The sequence below is a fragment of the Magnolia sinica genome, chromosome 19, assembly GCF_029962835.1.
Source record: "Magnolia sinica isolate HGM2019 chromosome 19, MsV1, whole genome shotgun sequence".
Classification (NCBI taxonomy): Eukaryota; Viridiplantae; Streptophyta; class Magnoliopsida; order Magnoliales; family Magnoliaceae; genus Magnolia; species Magnolia sinica.
Window position 1 is genome coordinate 7,962,908 of NC_080591.1, and position 21,240 is coordinate 7,984,147.

Genomic DNA, 21,240 nt, shown 5'->3' on the forward strand with positions numbered 1-21,240 from the left:
GTGGGGTTTACTAACAAGCTAACAGAAAAATAGATAAATTAATTAATTAAATTAATTTTTTTTTAAAAAATTGCGCAGTCTAAAAATGCAAACATGTCGTGGCCCAGAGCATCCCATAACATGTGCAAGTGGGGCCCATGGTTCGGATATACAAACTGTTGGCATGGAGGACTACTTTGGATGGCTGATGCACCAAAAATCTCCTAAATCAAAGAATACAAACTCTTGACTGGGCAGAAAAATGAATAGACTGCTAAAAGATAATACAGCAACCGTTCACTTTCAACCACAAACACATGTAGCCCACCTGATTAATGGACCTGCCCAAAAGCTCAGCCTAGATCTCACATCTGCACCATGTTTGGGGCGAGCACCCCTTTGCCGAGTCCAAAGGAGCAAGCCTCCTGTTGAACACATGGACAGCTGGTATCATCCATCTGATGCAAATGAGTTGCATGTGAATTGCGTGTGGTGATTCTGCAAACAACATTCTCACTTACATTTTGAATCATTTCTTTCATCCACACAGGGTTTTTTTTTTTTTTTCATTGCTATTGCTTATCTATTTCCAATGCAGCTGCTTACAGTATATATGCCCACCCCGTTCTGTCATGGCAAGAGAAATTCACTCTATAATCTGGTTTAGATGGCCTTCAATCCGCATCACCAAGTCCATCACTACCATCACCCCTCTTAGATATAGGTGCAAAATGGGAGCTTGATTTCTTTGTTTGTGCAGCGATTTCAGCATTCTTTCGCAGAACAGCACCAGGTGATGGGTATGGCCGCTGCTGAAAGAGAGGGCCCTGAAATGCAGAATGGCGGAAACATTAGTTATAGCCTGCCCGCCCTATATCTTATAATGGCTGTTCAAGACCTCTGTTTGATTTATGCAAGAAATATAAAGAAAATGCAATAAAATTAATATATTTAGTATTATGCAGTTATTGGCCTGAAGCTATGCAGTGTACGGGAGACTTGAGTAAGTACGAGTAGGGGCAATGGTTCAGTGATCCAGACCACTGGATTGACAAACCCCTCCTGCATGGATCTTGCCGCAAATAGATGGTAAAGGATTTAAAAAGAAAAAAGAAAAAAGAAAGAAAAAAAGAAAAAGAAAAAGAAGAAGCAATGGCCACTTTCTAAGGGAAAAGGGCCAAGGGTGAGATGGATCGGATCTTCTAATCTGGGAGACTTTTGGCCATCCAATGGCGGGGTCCATCAAATCAATGGTCTGGCTCAGCAAATCATGGGCCCAGTTGTACGTATTCAAGGCATAAAAAATAAAGCAATGTGGTGTTGTACGTATTCAAGGCATAAGAAATAAAGCAATGGACCACATTCTTTGGAATACAGCAAGGATAGGATGGTTACAATCTTCTAATCCGGGAGACTTTTGGCACATGGTCTGTCCAACGACGTGTCCATCAAATCAATGGTCTAGCTCAGTGAATCATGGGCCCACTTTTCCACATTCACTGGAAAAGGGCCAAGGATAGGATGGTAAGATCTTCTAATCCAGGATAGTTTTTGGCACACAGACCATCCAACAATGGGATCATCAAAACAATGGTCTGGCTCCACAAATCATGGGCCCATTTGTACATATTCAAGGCATGAGGACATTATATGTCCATGGGCCACTGATCGTACAACTTCGTCCCATGCAAATATCATTCAATTCCTCACGCAGAGCTGAATTACTTGGATGTCCAGAGTACTGCACATCAAGCTCAAGGGGAACACACATGGTGGTGATGATGGAGATGATGTGTGGATGGCTATGAGCTTCTTTCGTGAATATTCTGCTCCATTGCCAGTCTTTGACGTTAGTTACATCCCATCTCATGTTCTCAAAAGATGGCGATGTGCCTACCCATGTTAAATATTGGACTAGTCATTGAATATTGAGGGAGGATGGTTCGAGAGCCATGCATGACATTTGTGGGGATATGTAGATAAGCCATCATGACCAACTCCAGTCGGACGCCACATGCCAGCCAGTCCCAAGAAACGGGCAAAGCAGGCCTGATGTCGGGTGGGTAGCCGGTCTAACCTTTTACATGCAATCATGAGACTTCTTGTTTCAATTTTTTGGCAAAATAAGATCAGTAAATTTGAATATGCCAACCCCGAATAGCTGAGAGAAACCATCATCATAATCTTGTCCCAGCTATTTGGGGATGATATATAGATAAATAGTATTGATATATATATATTTTAAAGGTATGGATATATCACTAATTCCTAAATTATAAGAATACGTACAGTGGCCGTGGTATCTACTGCCCGTGGCTGCACTCCTTTAAGGCCAACCACCCTGCAAAATCAACGGCATGGTTGAGATAATAAATTTTGACATTCTTCTTTTGGTAGGTTAGTTGATATTGAACCCGAGATCTCAATGTTGAGACAAGCCCACTAACCATTGAGCTATGGCATCAAACCCAAATATAAATGCCAAATTCACAGATGTGCGAAAAGCCAAAAACTCAAAATTTTAAGACTCAATTCAACTTGATTAGACCTCATCAAGAATTAGGAAAAAAAATCAGTTTGGTCATGACTCCGCCAAAATTTGTTGAAGACTTGACTGACTCAGACACTTGACACAACTCGGAAAACTCAATAAAACACAACTTGACTCGCCAAGACGACAATATTATTTTAAAGAGAATTGCTCCAGCTCTCAGAGCACTATAAGTTATAGTACTCCTAATTGCATTAGTTCACTTGGACAGTTCAATCAATTGATCTGAATGGTCCATTAAATCCAGAATACAATTCTTAGGCTACTATACAAAAATCATACTGATCGAATGATTCCATCCATCTTTGATTTTGTCTTATTTTCTACAGTCATCTGCATTCGAAGCCATGGATGTGATGGTTACAATTGCCTAACAAAAGTGATTCTTTAGAATCATAAATAATCCATGATGGGCACCAACGAATAGATGGATCAACTTGTTGATTGGACCCTTTTTGTGCAAGTGATCTCAACCATTCACATTAAATACCATTGATCAAATGGTTCACATTTGTCAGATTGGTGTGTGATGTTTTGTATGGTAGCCCATGAAATGTGCATTGAAACTAATGAACAATCTGGATCAATACCCCATGACAGTTATTTGGTGCCAACAGTGATTTGAGCTCCATGCGGATGCTTATCTGGCACTGACTTTGAATTAAGAAACTTACAAAAGAAATGGTTGAAATTCAAAAGAAATGAAAAGGCATGAAACTAAGATAAGAAAAAGTAGGGTTGGCAATGGGCATAATCAATATTTTGAATAGGCTCAGCATGTAGATCCAGCCCTACTAGTTCAAAATCCGGGCCTGAACAAACCCCAGGCCAGCTCACTGCTAGGCCTATAAAATGTCTTGAGATAACCCAAAAACATATTCTGGAATAGCATTCTCATGAGTATTGAGATCTCTGAGAGTAGCATTCTCATTCACATGAGATGTCTGAGATCTTTGAGCAAGCATTCACATGAGAGGATTTGAGATATCAGAGAGTAGCATTCTCTGGGACAGTAGGAAATCACTTTCAATGCTTTTGCATCATTTTGCTTCATCTCTTTCTCAGCTCCTGTTTGGTGGCCACTTGAAAATGAGTGCATCTCATTTTAGTTAACCATAATTATGTGTTAAGATTGTACTTTGAATAAATGGTTGGTTATAAGGTTTTAATCCCAACTTTAAAAAATGATCTCTAATATGTAAATACAGATAACTAAAATAGGATGAACTCATTTCTAAGTGGCAACCAAACAGCCCTTGTGTTCCAGTTGCATTAAACGGTAAAGTTGATGCACAAGAGTCTTAGCTTTGTTGAATCGTGGAGCAGAATTGCCTAAATCCATCCATAATATACAGATAAAAGTGTAGATAGGGGGCAATTATCACCTTAAAGAAAGTGATAATTTCATGACTCAAGGAAGGAGGATTTATTCCTAATTGTTGTCCATTTCCCAACATTCCATCTTAGTTTTCCCGACAAATCAAGATTTAAATAAATAAATAAATAAAACCCTCGACCGAGCTACTTGACTCAACAGGTGTGTAGAGTCAAGTTTTACAGTTTTAAAACTGCGGCATGAAAATCAGTTACAAAAAGCACTCTCTCAAGGAGATTGTCCTAATTCAGAGCTTGGCTAAGCGCACACGCATGCAATGAAGCTCTGCACACCACACATATGCCTGCATGGCACATGGGTGCAAGATTCAATCCATTCATGTTGGAAATCTGGTCCACTCAGCATGGGAACCCAAATATTGGAAACAGATCGATGGGTTAGAATACTTCGGCCAAGTTTTCCAGAGCCGTACATTTGTTTTGCAAACTTAGGCCCACCTAACCAGTGGATCAATCAAATTCTTGGGCTAGGGCATTAATACAGTGGTTTGGTTCTAAAAGATGGATTGGATCTTGGATCTCCCATGCCATGATGGCACAGGTTTGCTGTGTACCTAAGCTTTATTGCACACCCACATGGGCTTTGCAAGGATCCATAATTCAACAAAAAAATTATAAAATGGAACGAAATATATGAAAATTTTCCAACATATAAAAATGATCCTTAGGTTCTTAGTTTGTACATGAGGGGCTCATGAAGTCATGGCTACGTCATCTAGATTGTTGATATGGTGGGCTACCACTCTCAATGGACCATGCCCCAAAAACCTCCTAGATTACAATCCTGGCCGTGCAATCTTTTGACTTCTTTTCAGATGAATGGGGGGGACTGTTACTGTAAGCAACCATTTGATGCCACCAACAGAAGGGATAGGACAGTGCCACATAGGAAATGTCGGGCCATGACCCACCTACTGTGGGGTCCATCGGATCAATAAGCTAGATGAACAAGCCACATGTGCTGCCTATACAAACAAAGGACCCCAAGTGTACTACAGATATCCTCAAGGCCAAGGATCGTATAAATGTTCCCCAAGTGTATGACCAACTTTGGACAAAATCTCTATATAAATAATTTTAAATTACTTATTAACTTATAATAAATAATTTTAAATATTTTATTTTCTGTGATATTTTCTCGATAACATCCCAAAAAAAACATCAAAAACTGAAAATTCTCCCAATAAATTTCCTGGCCGAGAAATTATCAAGAACGAGATCTGTCATGGTGCTTGTAAGTCCAATATGAGAGCATCTCTACTCACTGCCCAGCCAAAATTCTGCAATGTGATCTGGAAACCGTGTACGATACAAAGACGTCCATGGCAGCTTGAGTAGGGAAGTGAGTGCAGGTGTAAGAGCATGCAAGCTTGAATAGAATATTTATAACATACCATCCACCACGTGGAGCATCTGAATATGAGCTTGGATCCATAGGATCCAACTCTTCATCCTCACTGTAAGTACGTTTCTTGTGGTCCTTTCTGTTGCCTTTTCCAACTGGGGGTTTTGAACTTGACCTGGAAAAGAAAAGATCAATCAGCACTCAGCAGAGCAAATTTAGATTATATGTGCCTCAAAAAATGCCCATACCACACATGTCATGGGCAAGAGACCCACAAGGATGACATGAGAGCTCTCATCCATCAGGCCCCATGATGGAAGGACCATAGACTAAAATCATGCTGGCAGGATAATCCAACCTTTTGCTCAAAGGGGTTCTGAGGGAAAAATTGCCAGCTAAAAGAAAGTTGACCGGTCATCCAAAATCAGTGGACAAGTCCGCCAAGCACTTAGGATCATCCAACATTGTCTTTTTTTAAAAGATATGCCCATCCATGTTGGAGCCTGCCGAATGAGTAGCTTGGACTCCAAACATGAGTGTCACATGTCCCACAGAGTGCGCATGATTTTTCTGATCATAGCATTCCTTAAGTTTAAATAAGTTGTTGGCTTCAAGCCTTCAACTACTATCTGTGAGTGCCTTTCTGCAGCAGTAAATCTCCAGTTTTTGGTGCAGCAAGAAATATGTTTTCTCAGAGACTTGCTGCATGGTCCATTATTGCTCGTCAAAGTATGTACGATAAAAAAGTAAGCATTATTGCGATCAAAGTATGTACGATGAAAAGGTAAAGATACCGATGCTTGGCCGCTGTTTTGCTTGAAACCTCCTTAGAGCCTGCAGCATTGCCTGTTTGCTGCTGATAATTTAAATTGGGAATTGAATATTGCTGATAAGGAAGCTTGAGAACCCTGCATTTAGGAGACCTTAGAGGCACTGAAATCATAGCATTCTAAGAAAAAATATCAACTAGAATGCAGCTCTGGTAAAACAGAATAACATTTCCACAATGGTATGAAAAGAATCATTACATAGGCAGCATAAGCGAAGCAGGAGAATACAAGAATAACAAAAGAGCCACCTAGAAGTGGATGTGAATTTATGAAAGTGGGAGGCTAACTTGGCTAACAGAAATATGTGACCGAGCTATGCCAGTTCCTATCCGTCGAGGTTGTCCTCTACTATTGATGAGATTCAAGAGTTAGCTTCAAGGCAAAACATTTCATTTGCTTATCTGCAATGTAATAAAGGTTACCTAGAGCAGGGGAGAAAAAGGTTAAAGCTGCTTTTTTACCCCAGATAGGTTGGGGATTCCTTGCATGAGATTAATATGATGTTTAAGTTGGTTTTGGACTTGAGGGGCAGGATGATCTTTTCCTTTGTTTGCATGTAATTATCTTCTTCTGTGAATGAGAAAAAATAAAAGAAATATGTTTGCACGACCCAAAAAATTGTTATACTCCTACTAATATTATCATAGTATCATCATCATCTCGGCCTTATCCTAATTAATTGGGGGCAGCACTTATCTATTGAAGTATAAATTTTTATATTCTAAATATAGATGTGAATCACAACTTACTCAACAACTAACCCCATGAATTGGATAGTGGCATCCAGATTGGAAAAATAGGAAGTTTGGCAATCCATGCAACATTGACTGGATGATAGTATTGCACAAGTTCAACAATCTTAAGTCAATATCAAGTCTCCTCTTATTGAGCGGGGTTTGTGTAGGCTTCTAGGAAGATAGGTGGGGCTCAGACACCGTGACGAAATCATCTTTTAATCTGTTTGCCATCAGTTGCCTCCCAATTCCAAAGAAGTAGGGAGCAGGTCATATGGACCCCCTCCTTTAGGAGAAGCCTTCAAGATGATGATAATTGCCTTGTTATTAGGCCTGCTCCGGCAGCTTGAAGAAGTTTTCTTGCCAAGTAGAGGGGAGGATCGTGTCATCTGGGATCTAGAACATGATGGGAATTTTTCTGTCTGCTCCCTATCGGCAAAGCTACAGTTGGAGCATGTTGGTTCATGTGCATGGGCTTCATCGGCCTGGTCAGGGGGTACGTCTTTGAAGTGAAGGCATTCTCATGGCTGGATAGTCTAGACAAAGTGCTCACAATCAATCACTTGCAAAGGAGATGAGTGATGTTGCCAAATAGATGCTCCCTTTGCTGCTCAGCTGAGGAGACTGTGCCCTACCTAAGCATCCTTTTTTTTTCGAGCTCAGGCTGTACATCTTGCTTCTTTTCTTCTTTTCTTTTTTCTTTTTTTACCTTCTTTAATACAATCTTTCTATTCATAAAAAGTCTCCTTTTTGCTATTGGATTTTCCTCTCTATTAAGTTCATTTGGGAGTTTATGACAACGTTAAAGCCAAAAATAGAGTGAGGAACTTGATAAAAAGTTTGCCTGAGACTTCCACCAGTGACTTGAAGAATTGGTTGTGGTGATGTAGCATCTGTATGCCAAGCAGCATCCACTCCGACACTGGCACCACAGCAGACCACCATTTATCAGTTTCACTTCTGTTTGATAAATTTGTTAATGGGCACAAGTGAAGGGATTATGATCCAAACATGATTTGGAATGGCCAATTAGAATATTCTACTATGACCATTCTCTCATTTTGACTTTCGAGTGAAAAACACAAATAAATGGGACTCATCACTAAGTGGCTTCACTATGAAATTTATTTTGCTTCGATCAAAAGAAATTCTTGAACGAGGTATTCAACTGTAGGGATGAAGTGAAAAAGAAATCTTTATGGGTTCTACCTCCTATTTTTTATGAAGAGAATGAATCTTTTTATCGGAAAAGAAAAAAAAGAAAAAGAAAAAGAAAAGAAAAGAAAAAGGGAGGGGGGGTTGCTCCAGATCTCCTGCAGTAATGATTAGGAAGCATTTCAAAATTAGTTACAACTTACAACCACATGAGGTTCTTGGACAAGTTTGTAAAGTTCCTTCGTACCCTAGACTGCTGCAAGCTCAATAACTTGGAGAGAGAGATATTCAAGACCAGAGGGGACAATTATTTGAAGTCTTATTGTATGTACCCGAGCAAGAAACTATGCATTCTTGGCTTCCTATGATGATGATCGCATGCCTCTTCAAAAAGATACCAAAGCAATCCAGCATGTTTACAAGCCAAGAGATGTGAATCAGTAACTAGTAGAAGCTTCGAGGAATCAAAATTCATATGAAATGAGGAAGTAGACACATTTAATAACACAGGAAAAAAAAATAAAATCTCTTGTAACTAAAGATTGATGTTGGTGTCAAATCACTGCATTTAGAAGCTCCAGTTTAAACATCTTAAATGAGATTTCAATCAACTCGAAAGAATATGCACTTGAGGTGCAATAAAAAGGAATACCATCCACAGTCTGATTTAAAACAATTGCTACATGATATAAGTCATTGATAGCTTATGTAGCTTATATTTGTTCGCTTCAAAATATATTTATATAGCTTATATTTGTAATGGAATGGTGACTTCTCTAATAATGCGAAGAGAACCAAATGGAAAGCATTGGATGTGATCTGCTCTAGATATACCTCGTGCAATGATTGCAATAGCCCCATGCCTGGACAAGGTCCTTCCCCCATCCACCACATCCCATGCATTTCTTCATTACGGATAATTGACAGTTTCCCTTTCCAGCAGTCTCCTCTCCGGAAGTTATACTTTCAACATGTTGTTCTGAGGCTGCCTGCTCCAACAAATGTGGACGCTCCCATTGTGATGCTTGTGTCTTTGTATTGTAGTAATACTTTTGACCTTTTGGAAAGGAAACAATATTAGCAATGTACTAGAAGAATGTTTTATAAAAATAAATAAATAAATAAATAAAAACCAGAAGGCATCCCAAAACGGCTACGTAAGGGCCATTACATAATGGTAACAGCGGCAACCATTATGCGTTACGGGGTCTTAATGGCCGTTACCGAAAATTGACCCATAGTGGTCCCATAATAGGCCAAAATAGGTTAAAGAAAAAAAGAAGCAAAAAAAAAAAAAAAAAGTTGTAATGGCCATTATGGCCCGTATCGTAACGGTAAAGGCGGAGGCCATTATGGCCACCGATACTGTTATGGAGTACCTTGAATAGAAGAGCTTTTCTAAGCCTACACACTTATTTAAGGCAACCCATCTACATGTCATGCATGTAGATGTCTTTTCCCAGAACAGGCGACCCACTCATCAGGTAGGCCACAATGTTTGAAACAAATGAAGGGCTTCAAAACTTGCCCAAGTTTTCTTTGGCCACCCATTTGTTCATACAATGTGGCCAACTTGATGGGTTGACCAGCCTCTGGGATAAGGCACTTACGAGGTAGGAACCACCTGGCGGACGGCTTAGATCTTACACATGTTTTTCCAGGTTGGCACACGTGGTAGCATGCTAGTACCCATTATGCACTCAACTCTCTTCTTTGGTTATTTCCCATAATGTACACTTGGCAAGAGGAGTGGATGGCAAACAGACAAATAGTGAAGATTTCTCAGGTGGCAGTACAAGCTTCCTCCATGAGATTCATACACAAAATGAATGATGCTTCTAGGAATAACATGAAAAGATCATGTCAAGAATTTATCCAGATGAAGCTCATTCACTTAGGTTGAGAAAATGCCAGACAAATCAGCAATAAACCCAACGACATTTTTTTCTTTTTCTTTTTTGAAAATTAACAATTTTATTATCAAAGAAAAGCAAAAACAAGATGATCACAAGGCAAACCAAGAAAAAGACAAAAGAGGGCACTCAGCAAAAGCGTTTATATTTGACTGATCAACAATGACTATATGATGTTAAAATCAATTACAGGAGCCGATTGCTATCACTGCTGGACTTCATTCTTGAACTTTATAAAACCTAGTGGACATTCATTATCAATGAAGACAATATTTAAGGAATTTGGGTAGCTGACTTGACGGAAAGATTGATTTCATTATTTACATGGAAATATAATCTTTTTTAAAGGCAGAAGAATGTAATGAACCTCAAATTGACAAGGATGAGAAATCTGATCTATTTACTCATCAAGTGAATGCTCTCACGGAGATGGACATAACATCCCTCAGAGAATGCTGGTCTTGTATTGCTTCTCAATGGAGATGCATTGCAATCCTTATTTATGTCTTTTGTTCATATCATTAACCTTTTGGAAAGGAAAGAAATCAATGGATCCCAGAACTTACCAGTTGAATCGTCCAATGCCTCTTCCCAATCTTGCAGCAGGGGTGGCAGAGAGGGAGGTTGTTGTGGACTACTAACACTCTCGGCAGGTCTCTCCCATTGGCTTTTCCCAGTATTTTCATTGTAAAAATATATAGAACCACTTGCAGGGTCTTTTGCCTCAACCTACACGAGAAAAAATAATAGCTGACATAAGTCAGTATTTCAGGAAAGTTACGAACTTAGGGCTTACATAAGTCATATCAAGTGCATTAGAAACATTTCATTCACTTCTATTCATAATTCTCAATAACATTTTCTCTTTTAGATGTTTTTTTAACTTATGGATTCAAGGACTTTATCTTAGAGGAAGATGGTAATCTTCTCCTCACCCTTTCCACCATGAACCCGTTATGTTAATCATAGACAATCATATTCTAGATAACAAATAGTAGCGTGTGAAAATCGGAAAAGAAGAAGAAGATAACTGTTCAAAACTTTAGCCACTTGGAATGAAGGGAACTAAATCCAATTGCAAGAGAAAACATAGAGAAGTGGACCTCATCGAGAAACCATAATTCGTAAACTTCTTTACCTTTACCAAAAACACGAAACCAAACAAAAAACAATGGGCATTTCCCTGGTAAGAATCAGCCAACATCAGCATTTTTCCATGTGAATTGAGTAGTCAAGCTAAACTGGAAAAGGCTTCACTTGACATATTCATATATTTTTTTTTTTTTTTTGAAAGTAACAATTTTCTTATCAAAGAAAAGTGAAAACAAAACAACTACAAGGCAAGCCGAGAAACATACAAAATAAGACACTCGGCAAGAACCTTTATATTTGAGGCCCACCAATTACATCCGATTTTGCACTTCTAAAGGGCTCAACCTCAGAGGCCAACTCACTATGATTACAAAAGCACCGATTATTCCTTTTTTTCCCATAAGGCCCATATACCTGCCAACATGGATAACCTCCATATCATCCCTCCCTTTTTTCCCTACTCCACCCCTGTACCAAGCCATGAAGAAGCCCTCAATAGACTCCGGCATCACTCATGACACTTTGAAAATTGCAAAGAATCTCTCCCACATTTCTCTAGCGAAGGAACATTCGATAAAGAGATGATCAACTGACTCTGCATTCTTCATGCACATCACACAAAGATTTAGGATTACCAACTTTCTCTTCTGGAAATTGTCAACTGTGAGCACCTTATTCCTTCCCACCAACCATGCAAGAGCTGCTACCTTCAAAGGCACATCATATTGCCAAATGAAGACATTGTGACCAATGAGCCCTCCAAGAGAGCAACTAAGGATCAACCAATATAGAGATCTAACAACAACCAGACTTCTCTTTATTCCACACCATCGTATCCATGTCTCCCAAAGAAGGACAAATACTGTGAAGCTGCTCCAAAAGCCAAATGATATCGTCAATTTCCCCTTCAAAAAAATTCCTCCAACATGGCGGCGACCACACCAGCCTGCTACCAGAAATAGAAAAAGCACTGAGTGATGGGAATATTTGCTTCCACGGTAAACCTTGCTATTCTCGAAAATGTTCTTGAAACACCTTCTTGCCAGTCTAGACATCTTTCCAAAAGTAAATCTTCTTTCCATCACCTAAAGAGAACCATATCTCCTCCTTAAACTTGGTCCCCATCCTAACTACTGCCTTCCACAATGCTGAGGCCCCATATAACAACAAATCTTTAGTGTCTCAATGCCATATTTCCTTGCTATCACTTCTCTCCATAAGTGATCTTGTTTCGTAGATGCCAACTGAACCAAACCTCATGAGACTCAATTAATCACCTTTTTCCTTCTTCTTCTTCTTCTTCTTTTTGGGTGGGTAAGCTGGATTGAACCCAATACTCAAGGTTGCACCAAAGCATGTTCTCTGTTGAGCTATGGACTCAACCAATAGTCACAGTTCCAGTCCCTATAAGTAACTCCAGAACCAGGCCAAACGGCTGCTAACTTAAGAGGACAGAACCATCAAGTTGGCCCCACCATATGCCCAAATGTACAAAGATAAAAACACCAGTTGAGGAGACAGATAGTAAAGAAAATAAAATAAAATTAATTAATTAAAAAGGCTGAATTTGGGTACTGATGCAAGATTGCTTTAATCAATCTCCACACCCCACCCACATGCATCCGCACACACAAACACACAAAGGGGACAACAGAAGAGAAAGGAAAAGAAATCGACTGAAATAGAAAATTCTACTGACCCAACCAGCGGGCAACTTTAAGACTCCTGCAGTGTGAGTAGATTGCATCTCCAACTTCTGAAATGCAGGGAACCAGGGAATTATCAATAAAACATATAAGCAGGACATCATAATAAGAAAAGGACAAACATAAAATTACAAATTAGGAAATCAAAGATAAACTTGCATTCTCATCTGTTGCAGGACGGCCATTTGTCACATTATCTTTAAGAATACCCCTTGCTTTCAGCTTCTGCTTCAGGTACTCAGGCAACTCTTTTCGCATTGATTCTGACCCCTTGTTTACTTCGGAGTTCTTGGGGCCTGTTTCATGATTTTCATCTCCAGTTTTCCCTGGAGCATAACAAATAAATATAGCTATTATGCTTTGGAAAGCATTTGGGCGCATTTGGTTGCACCAAATATCATGAGATTTCATGATTGATTAGTCTAATTTGATGCAAATTTTCACAATATTTCATGAAATTTAGTGCAACCAAACACACCCTTCAGTCAGGTAGTAGTGTAGAGGTCATCGGTCTTACTTGATGCAACCATGGAGGGCCTTGAGGCACCATAATAAGCACCTCCACCAGGTACACCATACCCATTGCCAATTTCAATGTTGCCTAAGATGAGAGAAAAGTGTTAACATAAACCAATGCATACTTTCCTAGAGAAGTACAACAAGTCAATCTACCTAGCATGGAAATGGAAATAGATGTACCCATATCGAAAAAAGGAACTCCAAAATACTCAAAGAGCAGACACTAATATATGCCAAAAAGCAACCTTTATCGGGATGACTAGACTTCCCGCGTTTGGAGGCCATTTCCGCACGATGGTCCGTCGTCATCTTAAGTAAAACCTCCTAAAATAAAGGTAGCATATAGCACAAATTCAGTTAATAAAGTTTGAAAAGCTAGACAGTGATGAGGATTGCATCTGCGTGGAAGATGATATTCTTGGAAACAAGAGAAAATGAAGGGGCTGAAAGGAAATGTGCAGGTATCCCCACCTTCAAAGCATTGGGATCATGACGTCCAGAGAGAATGTCTTTATCATCCTCTGCAGGTTCACTTGCGCCTCTTGTTTGCCTAAGGTTACAAATGTCAATTGTAAAATGAATATCCATTTTCTAAAAAACATAACTGAAATGGACTGGAAAATAAGTGAGGCTGACCTTTGATTTTGTATGATTTGTTGCGTGGCAATTTCCTGGTTATAAAAAAACTTCAGCAAGAACCACAAAAGAAATGAAAGCATGCCAAACAAGAATTACCAAAAGATGAAAAAGAAAAAAGAAAGATACTTGTTCACGCAATATAGCATCTTGAGTAGCAGTTTCGATATCATCAGCATCTTCTCTAGGGAACTTTGTCTGACTGGCAATGTCTGCAGTGATGGCTTCTTTATGCGGATATTGGAGAAGGTCACGTTCCCCTGAGACCGACGGCAAAGAATGTTCAGATTTGCTGTGAACATTCCCATCAACAACGCATTCTGAAGTCAGCTTCTGTTCGTCAGCTGCTTGTTGCATTTTCTGCTTCTTGTTTTGCTGACCAATTCCATCACCCAATTCAGATTGTGTCCTGGATTGCTGGTCCACGAGATTTGTGCCGTATTGGGTGGATCTTCCTGACCCATTCTGTCCTGTGTGTTGTTCTTGCTCATTCGCATCTCCCACCTTATCCCGTGTATCCGAACCCCTGGATTCATTTAACTGATGCAAGTTTTGATGATTGAGAGTTGATACAGGGAAATGGGGAGCAGCTCTACCATGAAGATTTTCTTGGGAAAACTGAAAACCATTTCTGTCAACATGAGGGTGCATAGTACCATGAACAGCGCCGTAAGAAGATACCGAACTCGGTGCTTGTGTGATATATGGATAGGCTGACATGCTGGGCTGAGGAAAGACAATGGGTTGGGAGTTACTAGGCCTTTGTTCATGTGTCTGAGGCATGCATGGTGCAGGTGCTCTTCCTGGAGCAAATTGAAATTGTGTTGGTGAATGAAAATGCGGGTAGAAGTTTTGAGTAGGAGGAGGAAAGGTTGCATTGGATGGGTGAATGGAAAACGGAATGTTTCCAGAAGAGTGCGGAGGTCTACTAATGTTTTCGGAAGGCTGGGGAGTATATGAGTTGGGAGAAACGTATGGAGCCGAATTTGAAGCAATGTTTGGCATCATCATGACACCTGGAGGGGATGGCTGTTCACGGAAGTTCTCCATTGAGAGGTCTAAGTGTACAAAACAGAACTACCTTTGCTTTAATCACACATGTGATTTAAGGTGATGATCTTGAGAAAGGGGATGATCTTGAGAAAGGTGAAGCAAGCTTGATAGGAACCTAAGAAACCACGAAAATGAAAATCCTCATGTAAATATGGAATAAATCTGCACAAACCAAATGCTAAAGATCAATTTCACAACATGATGACCTTGCATCCTCAAGAAATTCAACTATTTGAGAATCTTGCATAAAACCAGTCAGCTCAAGTCAGCTGAAACTCGAGATGAGCATGGTAAGTTCAGTTCAAATCTTCCAACAAACTTCATCTAGCCAAGCATGAGATAACTTAGTCCAAGTTCAATGTAAATCAAGGTTCAAAAAATCATTTGAAAGTAATGTATTGCCATATGAATTTAGAATGTTACACTCCCGATGTGATACGATGAATTCCGGGATTATCAGCTTCAGTACAATGATGGCTTGTATTAAAATTATATGGAGAGGAATTTATACCATGGCATTGTATAGGAATGCATTGACAAACACTTCTAATGTTTGATTCAAGGGGTAAGGTCCTGTTGAGTTCTAACCCTGACAATTCCCGATCGTTAATATATAGAGTCCAATCGGCATATCTTGAGTTGGTACAAAAATGGGATCTTCAATAGTTGGAGACAAGATTCATATGAGAAAGCATATGCAAGCATGATGTAGGACAATTAATCACTTGCTCTAAAAGCTCGAACTGTTAGAGTATGGCGAATTAATCTCTTTATCTCATAGCCCAGGCCCCACATCTCATGGGTTAGGACCTCGGCCGAACCCCCTTCGTGGGCCCCAAATCACATGGGCCGCCCACCTCGAGTGTGTCCCCACATCCCACGAGCTACCCCACTCGAGCCCGGTGTGAAATGCACATTAATCACCCCTAGTAAGGAGTCTCGAACACGAGACCTCTCCCGTGAGCCCCAAATTGCATGGGTCACTCACCTCGAGTGTGCCCCTGCATCCAACAGGCGACCCCACTCGAGCCCAATGTGAAAATGCCCCTGCATTAATCACCCCCGGTGAGGAGTCTCGAACACGAGACCTCCCGCTCTGATACCAATTTTATGTAGGACAATTAACCACTTGCTCTAAAAGCTCGAACTGTTAGAGTATGGCGAATTAATCTCTTTATCTCATATCCCAGGCCCCACATCTTATGGGTTAAGACCTCAGCCGAACCCCCTTCGTGGGCCCCAAATCACATGGGCCGCCCACCCCGAGTGTGTCCCCGCATCCCACGAGCTACCCCACTCGAGCCCGGTGTGCAATGCACATTAATCACCCCTAGTAAGGAGTCTCGAACACGAGACCTCCCCCGTGGACCCCAAATCGCATGGGTCACCCACCTCGAGTGTGCCCCTGCATCCAACAGGCGACCCCACTCAAGCCCAGTGTGAAAATGCCCCTGCATTAATCACCCCCGGTGAGGAGTCTCGAACACGAGACCTCCCGCTCTGATACCAATTTGATGTAGGACAATTAACTACTTGCTTTAGAAGCTCGAACTGTTAGAGTATGGCGAATTAATCCCTTTATCTCATAGCCCAGGCCCCACATCTCATGGGTTAGGACCTCGGCCGAACCCCCTTCGTGGGCCCCAAATCACATGGGCCGCCCACCCCGAGTGTGTCCCCGCATCCCACGAGCTACCCCACTCGAGCCCGGTGTGAAATGCACATTAATCACCCCTGGTAAGGAGTCTCGAACACGAGACCTCCCCCGTGGGCCCCAAATCGCATGGGTCACCCACCTCGAGTGTGCCCCTGCATCCAACAGGCGACCCCACTCGAGCCCAGTGTGAAAATGCCCCTGCATTAAAGCAAGCCTACTTGAGGTTCCAAAATAAAGGTATTTTAATAGTCATTTGATCCCCGACAAAGTCTACATTTAATCCCTTGTGCCAGTCCATCATTATGGATTGGATTAGTCTTTCTAATAGCAGTCCTTAATTCTCTAATCTCTTAAACCTATTCCGTACTTCCCAGACAAAAAACTGAACCCCTCCCTGTCTTTTTTCCCTTTTTCATTTTTCATTTTTGGGACTCATCTTGAATTTTAATGTGTCTAAGAACCCAAATTCCTTCCAGGGAGGGGGTTCAAAAGTTGCTTTTTGAATGATCCCTCCCTCACCCCAGAAATAAAAGGGCTGATCTTGTAGTTCTTAGTATGTGAAGATGCATTGTTAAGTGCTTCATTTTCCGCCCAAACCTAAACTAATGCTCAAGAGATAGTTGTCCATGCACTGATAAATAAAGTGGTTTCCATCATTTCTATGGTTATTCTTGAACAAAGAGACCCCCTTTATGCTAAAGTCCCTTCCCTTTATTTTTCTTGTCTGTTGTAATCCTTTATAGTTTAGTTCGGATTATGGTTGTCCTATCAGCCAAATCCTTCATTTTTTCCTGTCAAGTGAATTGTTCAATCCACAAATCTAATTTGAACGATGATACAATGTGATATATGTTAGTTTTTTGAACCTTAAACTAAAGCCTATGCACGAGTGTTAGGAAAGCTATTGATGCAATGGCGTAATATGATCAATCATACATGTGAGCATTGCATCCTAAAAGGAACTTAGATGTACTTCAATTCAAACTATCCAAACCAGGCGCCTCACAGTAGATGAGGACACAAGATCACATTGATTAGACAATCCTAGACTCTGATAACTAGACATTGTTCGTTAAATTTGGATCTTTTCCTGCTTCAAAACCATCCATTTGATGGTCACAAATTGGACAATTAGGATCATCTTTGAGTGCTACCTTTGGGTTATTTTTCATCTTTTGTGGGGCCCACCATATGAACCTTTTTTTCTTTTTGAGGTACATATATGTCACACATGCTGTAGTGGTCCGTATGTGTATGGATGGTAACTATCAATGCTTTTCTCCAACTGTTGAGTTGTTAACACCACCTTGGTGACAGACTGAGTCGGTAATATGCTCCTGACCCGGCCGAGTCCCCACCGAGTCCATCTTAACTCGGCAATCTTAATGAAATTGCGAAATTATCAAAAGAGGCCAGACTCCTATGTTAGTATTGCACCATTTAGATAGTCACAGCGACTGTTAAAAAGTAAAAGTGGCGTGGTCATCCGGCAATCAGGGCCGTCCAATTCGCTGGCCCAACTTCGGATGGAGCATAACCAAAAAATTGCGATGGAGAAGATAGTATTTTACTTTCAACCATCCATTTGAAAGAAATTAGTTGGATGGTTAGGATTGCTTGATTAGTGAGGTTTTACAGATATACTCCATCCACAATGATGGACCCACAATTTGAACGGTCTGGATGGCTGTATATCAATGCAAACTATGAGGACGATAAGCACCACCATTTTTAAATAGTGCAAAACCAAGATAGGAGTCTACCACTAAAAATAATAATAATAGAAGAAAGTAAATGATTTTGGAAGATTTTGAAATAGGATGAATGAGAATGAATCAACCGACCTGATTTCATCATGGAGTACGGATTGAGGTAACCGGATATGAGATGGAGATTTTGAGGAAATCGAAGGGTAGTTTTAGAGGCGGGAGATATTACAGCTTCTCGGATAGAAAGCTGCAGCGTCGCTCTTCTCCCCGCCCCGGGAGGAAATCTGAGAAAATGAAAAACTTGTGTGCCTTGAAATGACTTTAATGCCCCTCTGTTCTGCCCGGAACTACGGGCGTACCCCTTGCGTGGATTTTGTGCAGCGCATGCCGCTTCTTATAGTGTGGTGATTTATCCAGTGAAGTGGCGCGTACATGTTAGTCAATTCAGACCGTCCATTCTTGGTCCACGGCTGTGGATGGATGATATCCTGGCAATCGTGCATATTGGATGATTCTCGCTATATAATTGATGGCCATATAATGGACGGTGGAAAAGAAAATGGTCAGAGTCCTACATAATCAGTGTGAGTTTGGAGAGAGCGGATTAGGTGTGACCCGAGTAACATGCTAGTGGATGTTGCCCGTGACCGTGGGGCCCACCTTGATGTATGTGTATGTGTTTTATATCCACGCCGTCCATCAATTTTTCCAGCGCAGTTTTGGGCATGATCATAGAAATGAACTAGAGCCGAATCTCAAAGTGGACTACACGTCACATGGTAGGTTGACAGTAAGCCTTGTAACTGAGGGTCATCTAGTATAGGGGATTGTTAGTGCATGGGATTTGTTACACCTACTATCTTCTACTACAGGGGATGTTTTATTTTCGGGTGTTAGTGTGCAGGTGCTAGATAGACACGTACAGTATGACCAAGGTACGATGAGATTTGGATGCTTATTCAACCACTTACTTAATGTATAAATATAATATGGCGATATGCAAAATGAATAGTTTATCATGTGATGATGAGTCACACCTCTAACTTATATACAAACTAACTTTTCATTACAAATAAATGAAAATAATGAATGATTTCTTATAATCATTTGAAAGTAATAACTCCAAAACACATTAAGGAGTGGAGAACTAAATCTGGCTTACAAGCATAGACTCAAAATAGGGCTAAGGTTATATTAGGTACTTGATCAACATTATGAATTACGCTATGAAATGTAAATAGCAAATTAAAATAATTGATTATACTAAGAAATATAATTTGCTTGGCAATAAATAAAAGATTACACTATGAATGTAAAATTTAAAAAATTGATAACTGAAAGTTATAATTGAAGGATAGTGATTAGTTTGATTTGTTTGGCATGAAATGCCATTTTCCTGTGCATTTCTCTTACATCTGTAGCTCCGTCATGGCTATTCAAATTCTTAAGACATTCTAATGGTTGATAAAATTGTTGGTAATGCATAACTTTTTAGAGACTTTCTTATCACCTGTTTTGTAACTGTTCCTTTGCGAGCGACCATCTCCAATATCACTTGATGCATTCTAATTGTATTATCAAAAAATTATCTCCATATAGCCTTGCATATCTTTAAAAACACTATATGAAGCCACAAGATCATCACAAGTAAATAAATAACTTGCTTTAATTAGTTCTCATGAGAAATGATGGCCATAGGGATAAACATTCATTTGTGCAATTGCAGTCCACCCAATCAATAAATAAGATGAAACAAATATGAAATATTCATATTTTAAAAATAGAAATTGAAGCGAGCTGGGCATGGAGATAAGGTCTTGAACTATTTAGGCTAGGGTTGGGCCAGGCCTAGCCTGGCCAGCCCAAACCTGGCCCCCTACAACCCTAAAGCTCCATCCACTATGTTACCACAATTTGATGGTGTGGATAGCCATACATAAACACTCCCGTTTCGCAAAGAGAAAATCCAAGATACTCTGGCAGAGTGTGATGGATGATACGCACGCACTTAAAAATTACATCAAATTTGCAAGAAGCAGCATACAGTCAATATAAATCAAACCGTCCAAAATATGTGAACCTGATTAGATGTGCAATAACCCAATATCCACACCTAATTATCTGACTATCAGATTAATATTAGTGGTCCAACCAAACTGAATTCTGGACTGTAACTTAGCAACAGAGGGTTCTACAATTTACTTAGTTTAATTTAATTTTAACATCTTGTATCATTTATTGTAGCCTGCGTATCAAGCGTCACATGCAGCCAGAGAATCAAATTCAAATAACTTCCCCTTCCTTGAATGGTGTAAAACAAATGAGCAAAGAAACGGTTTGGATGGTGACCCCAGCACCACCCATCAAGGTGGTGTTGGATATTGTAGGGCCCACCGTGATGTGTGTGTTTTATCCACACCGTTCAACTGTTTTTCCAGCTCATTTTAGAGCATTAGAAAAAAAAAAAGAAAAAAAAAAAAGAGGAGATTAAAACCTCAAGTGAAGCACTAAAGGAAACAGTGGTGATTGAACGTCTACCATTAAAAACTTTCCGAGGGTTACAAAAGCTTTGGATGAAGCTGGTATTCGTGTTTTCCATTCATCCAATTATTTTAGACCCTATCAACAGTTTGGATGATAAATAAACATTATGGTGGGCCTTAGGAAGGTTCAAAGGTGGGTATCATCATCCCTACCGTTTCCTTTTGTGTGGTTCACTTGAGCTTTGGATCTTCTTAATTTTTGGGATCATGCCCAAAAATAAAATTAAAAAATAGATGGACGGAGTGGATATAAAAAAATATTATGGTGGGCCACACACCACCGAACATCACCTAGCTAGAGGGAGCTGGGGTTACCACCCAATCTGCTTCCACGTGGGAGGGTACCTGCCTTCGATAACACCCTGGTTCACAATAGCAAAACGCAGCTTGCAAAGTCTAAAGTACGCTCCATGGGTCCAGCGA

At 40.2% G+C, this 21,240-nt stretch overlaps 1 protein-coding gene across 5 annotated transcripts; it reads right to left on the reverse strand.

The window, feature by feature from the left end:
* Positions 1 to 230: 230 nt before the first annotated feature.
* LOC131234396 (uncharacterized) lies at positions 231 to 18,544 on the reverse strand. 5 transcript variants are annotated; one of them, XR_009165700.1, is made up of 15 exons: positions 18,410 to 18,544; positions 13,985 to 15,070; positions 13,856 to 13,890; positions 13,691 to 13,769; positions 13,465 to 13,543; positions 13,218 to 13,301; positions 12,860 to 13,050; positions 12,694 to 12,750; positions 10,469 to 10,631; positions 8,824 to 9,046; positions 6,065 to 6,193; positions 5,320 to 5,445; positions 2,269 to 2,320; positions 501 to 806; positions 231 to 404 (listed from the first exon to the last, which is right to left on the reverse strand). XR_009165700.1 is itself a non-coding variant. In XM_058231241.1 (14 exons), exons 2-14 carry the CDS (start codon positions 14,903 to 14,905, stop codon positions 654 to 656), a joined length of 2,292 nt encoding a protein of 763 aa, XP_058087224.1. In that variant the 5' UTR covers positions 14,906 to 15,023; positions 18,410 to 18,544; the 3' UTR covers positions 231 to 653. The 5 variants fall into 5 exon arrangements, 4 of the variants coding, with proteins under 4 accessions (XP_058087224.1, XP_058087226.1, XP_058087225.1 ...); XM_058231241.1 differs by having other exon boundaries at positions 231 to 806; positions 13,985 to 15,023; XM_058231243.1 differs by having other exon boundaries at positions 231 to 806; positions 12,860 to 13,026.
* Between the last annotated feature and the right edge of the window lie 2,696 nt (positions 18,545 to 21,240).

Bases quoted from the DNA above. Each gene is read 5' to 3' on its own strand.
- LOC131234396 (XM_058231241.1), bottom strand. From the start codon at position 14,905: ATGGAGAACTTCCGTGAACAGCCATCCCCTCCAGGTGTCATGATGATG. The intron at 2,321-5,319 runs GTATGTTATAAA...TTGATTTTGCAG, and splicing joins GATGCTCCACGTGGTGGATG to GGTGGTTGGCCTTAAAGGAG. The intron at 807-2,268 runs GTACGTATTCTT...TCTGCATTTCAG, and splicing joins CAGTAGATACCACGGCCACT to GGCCCTCTCTTTCAGCAGCG.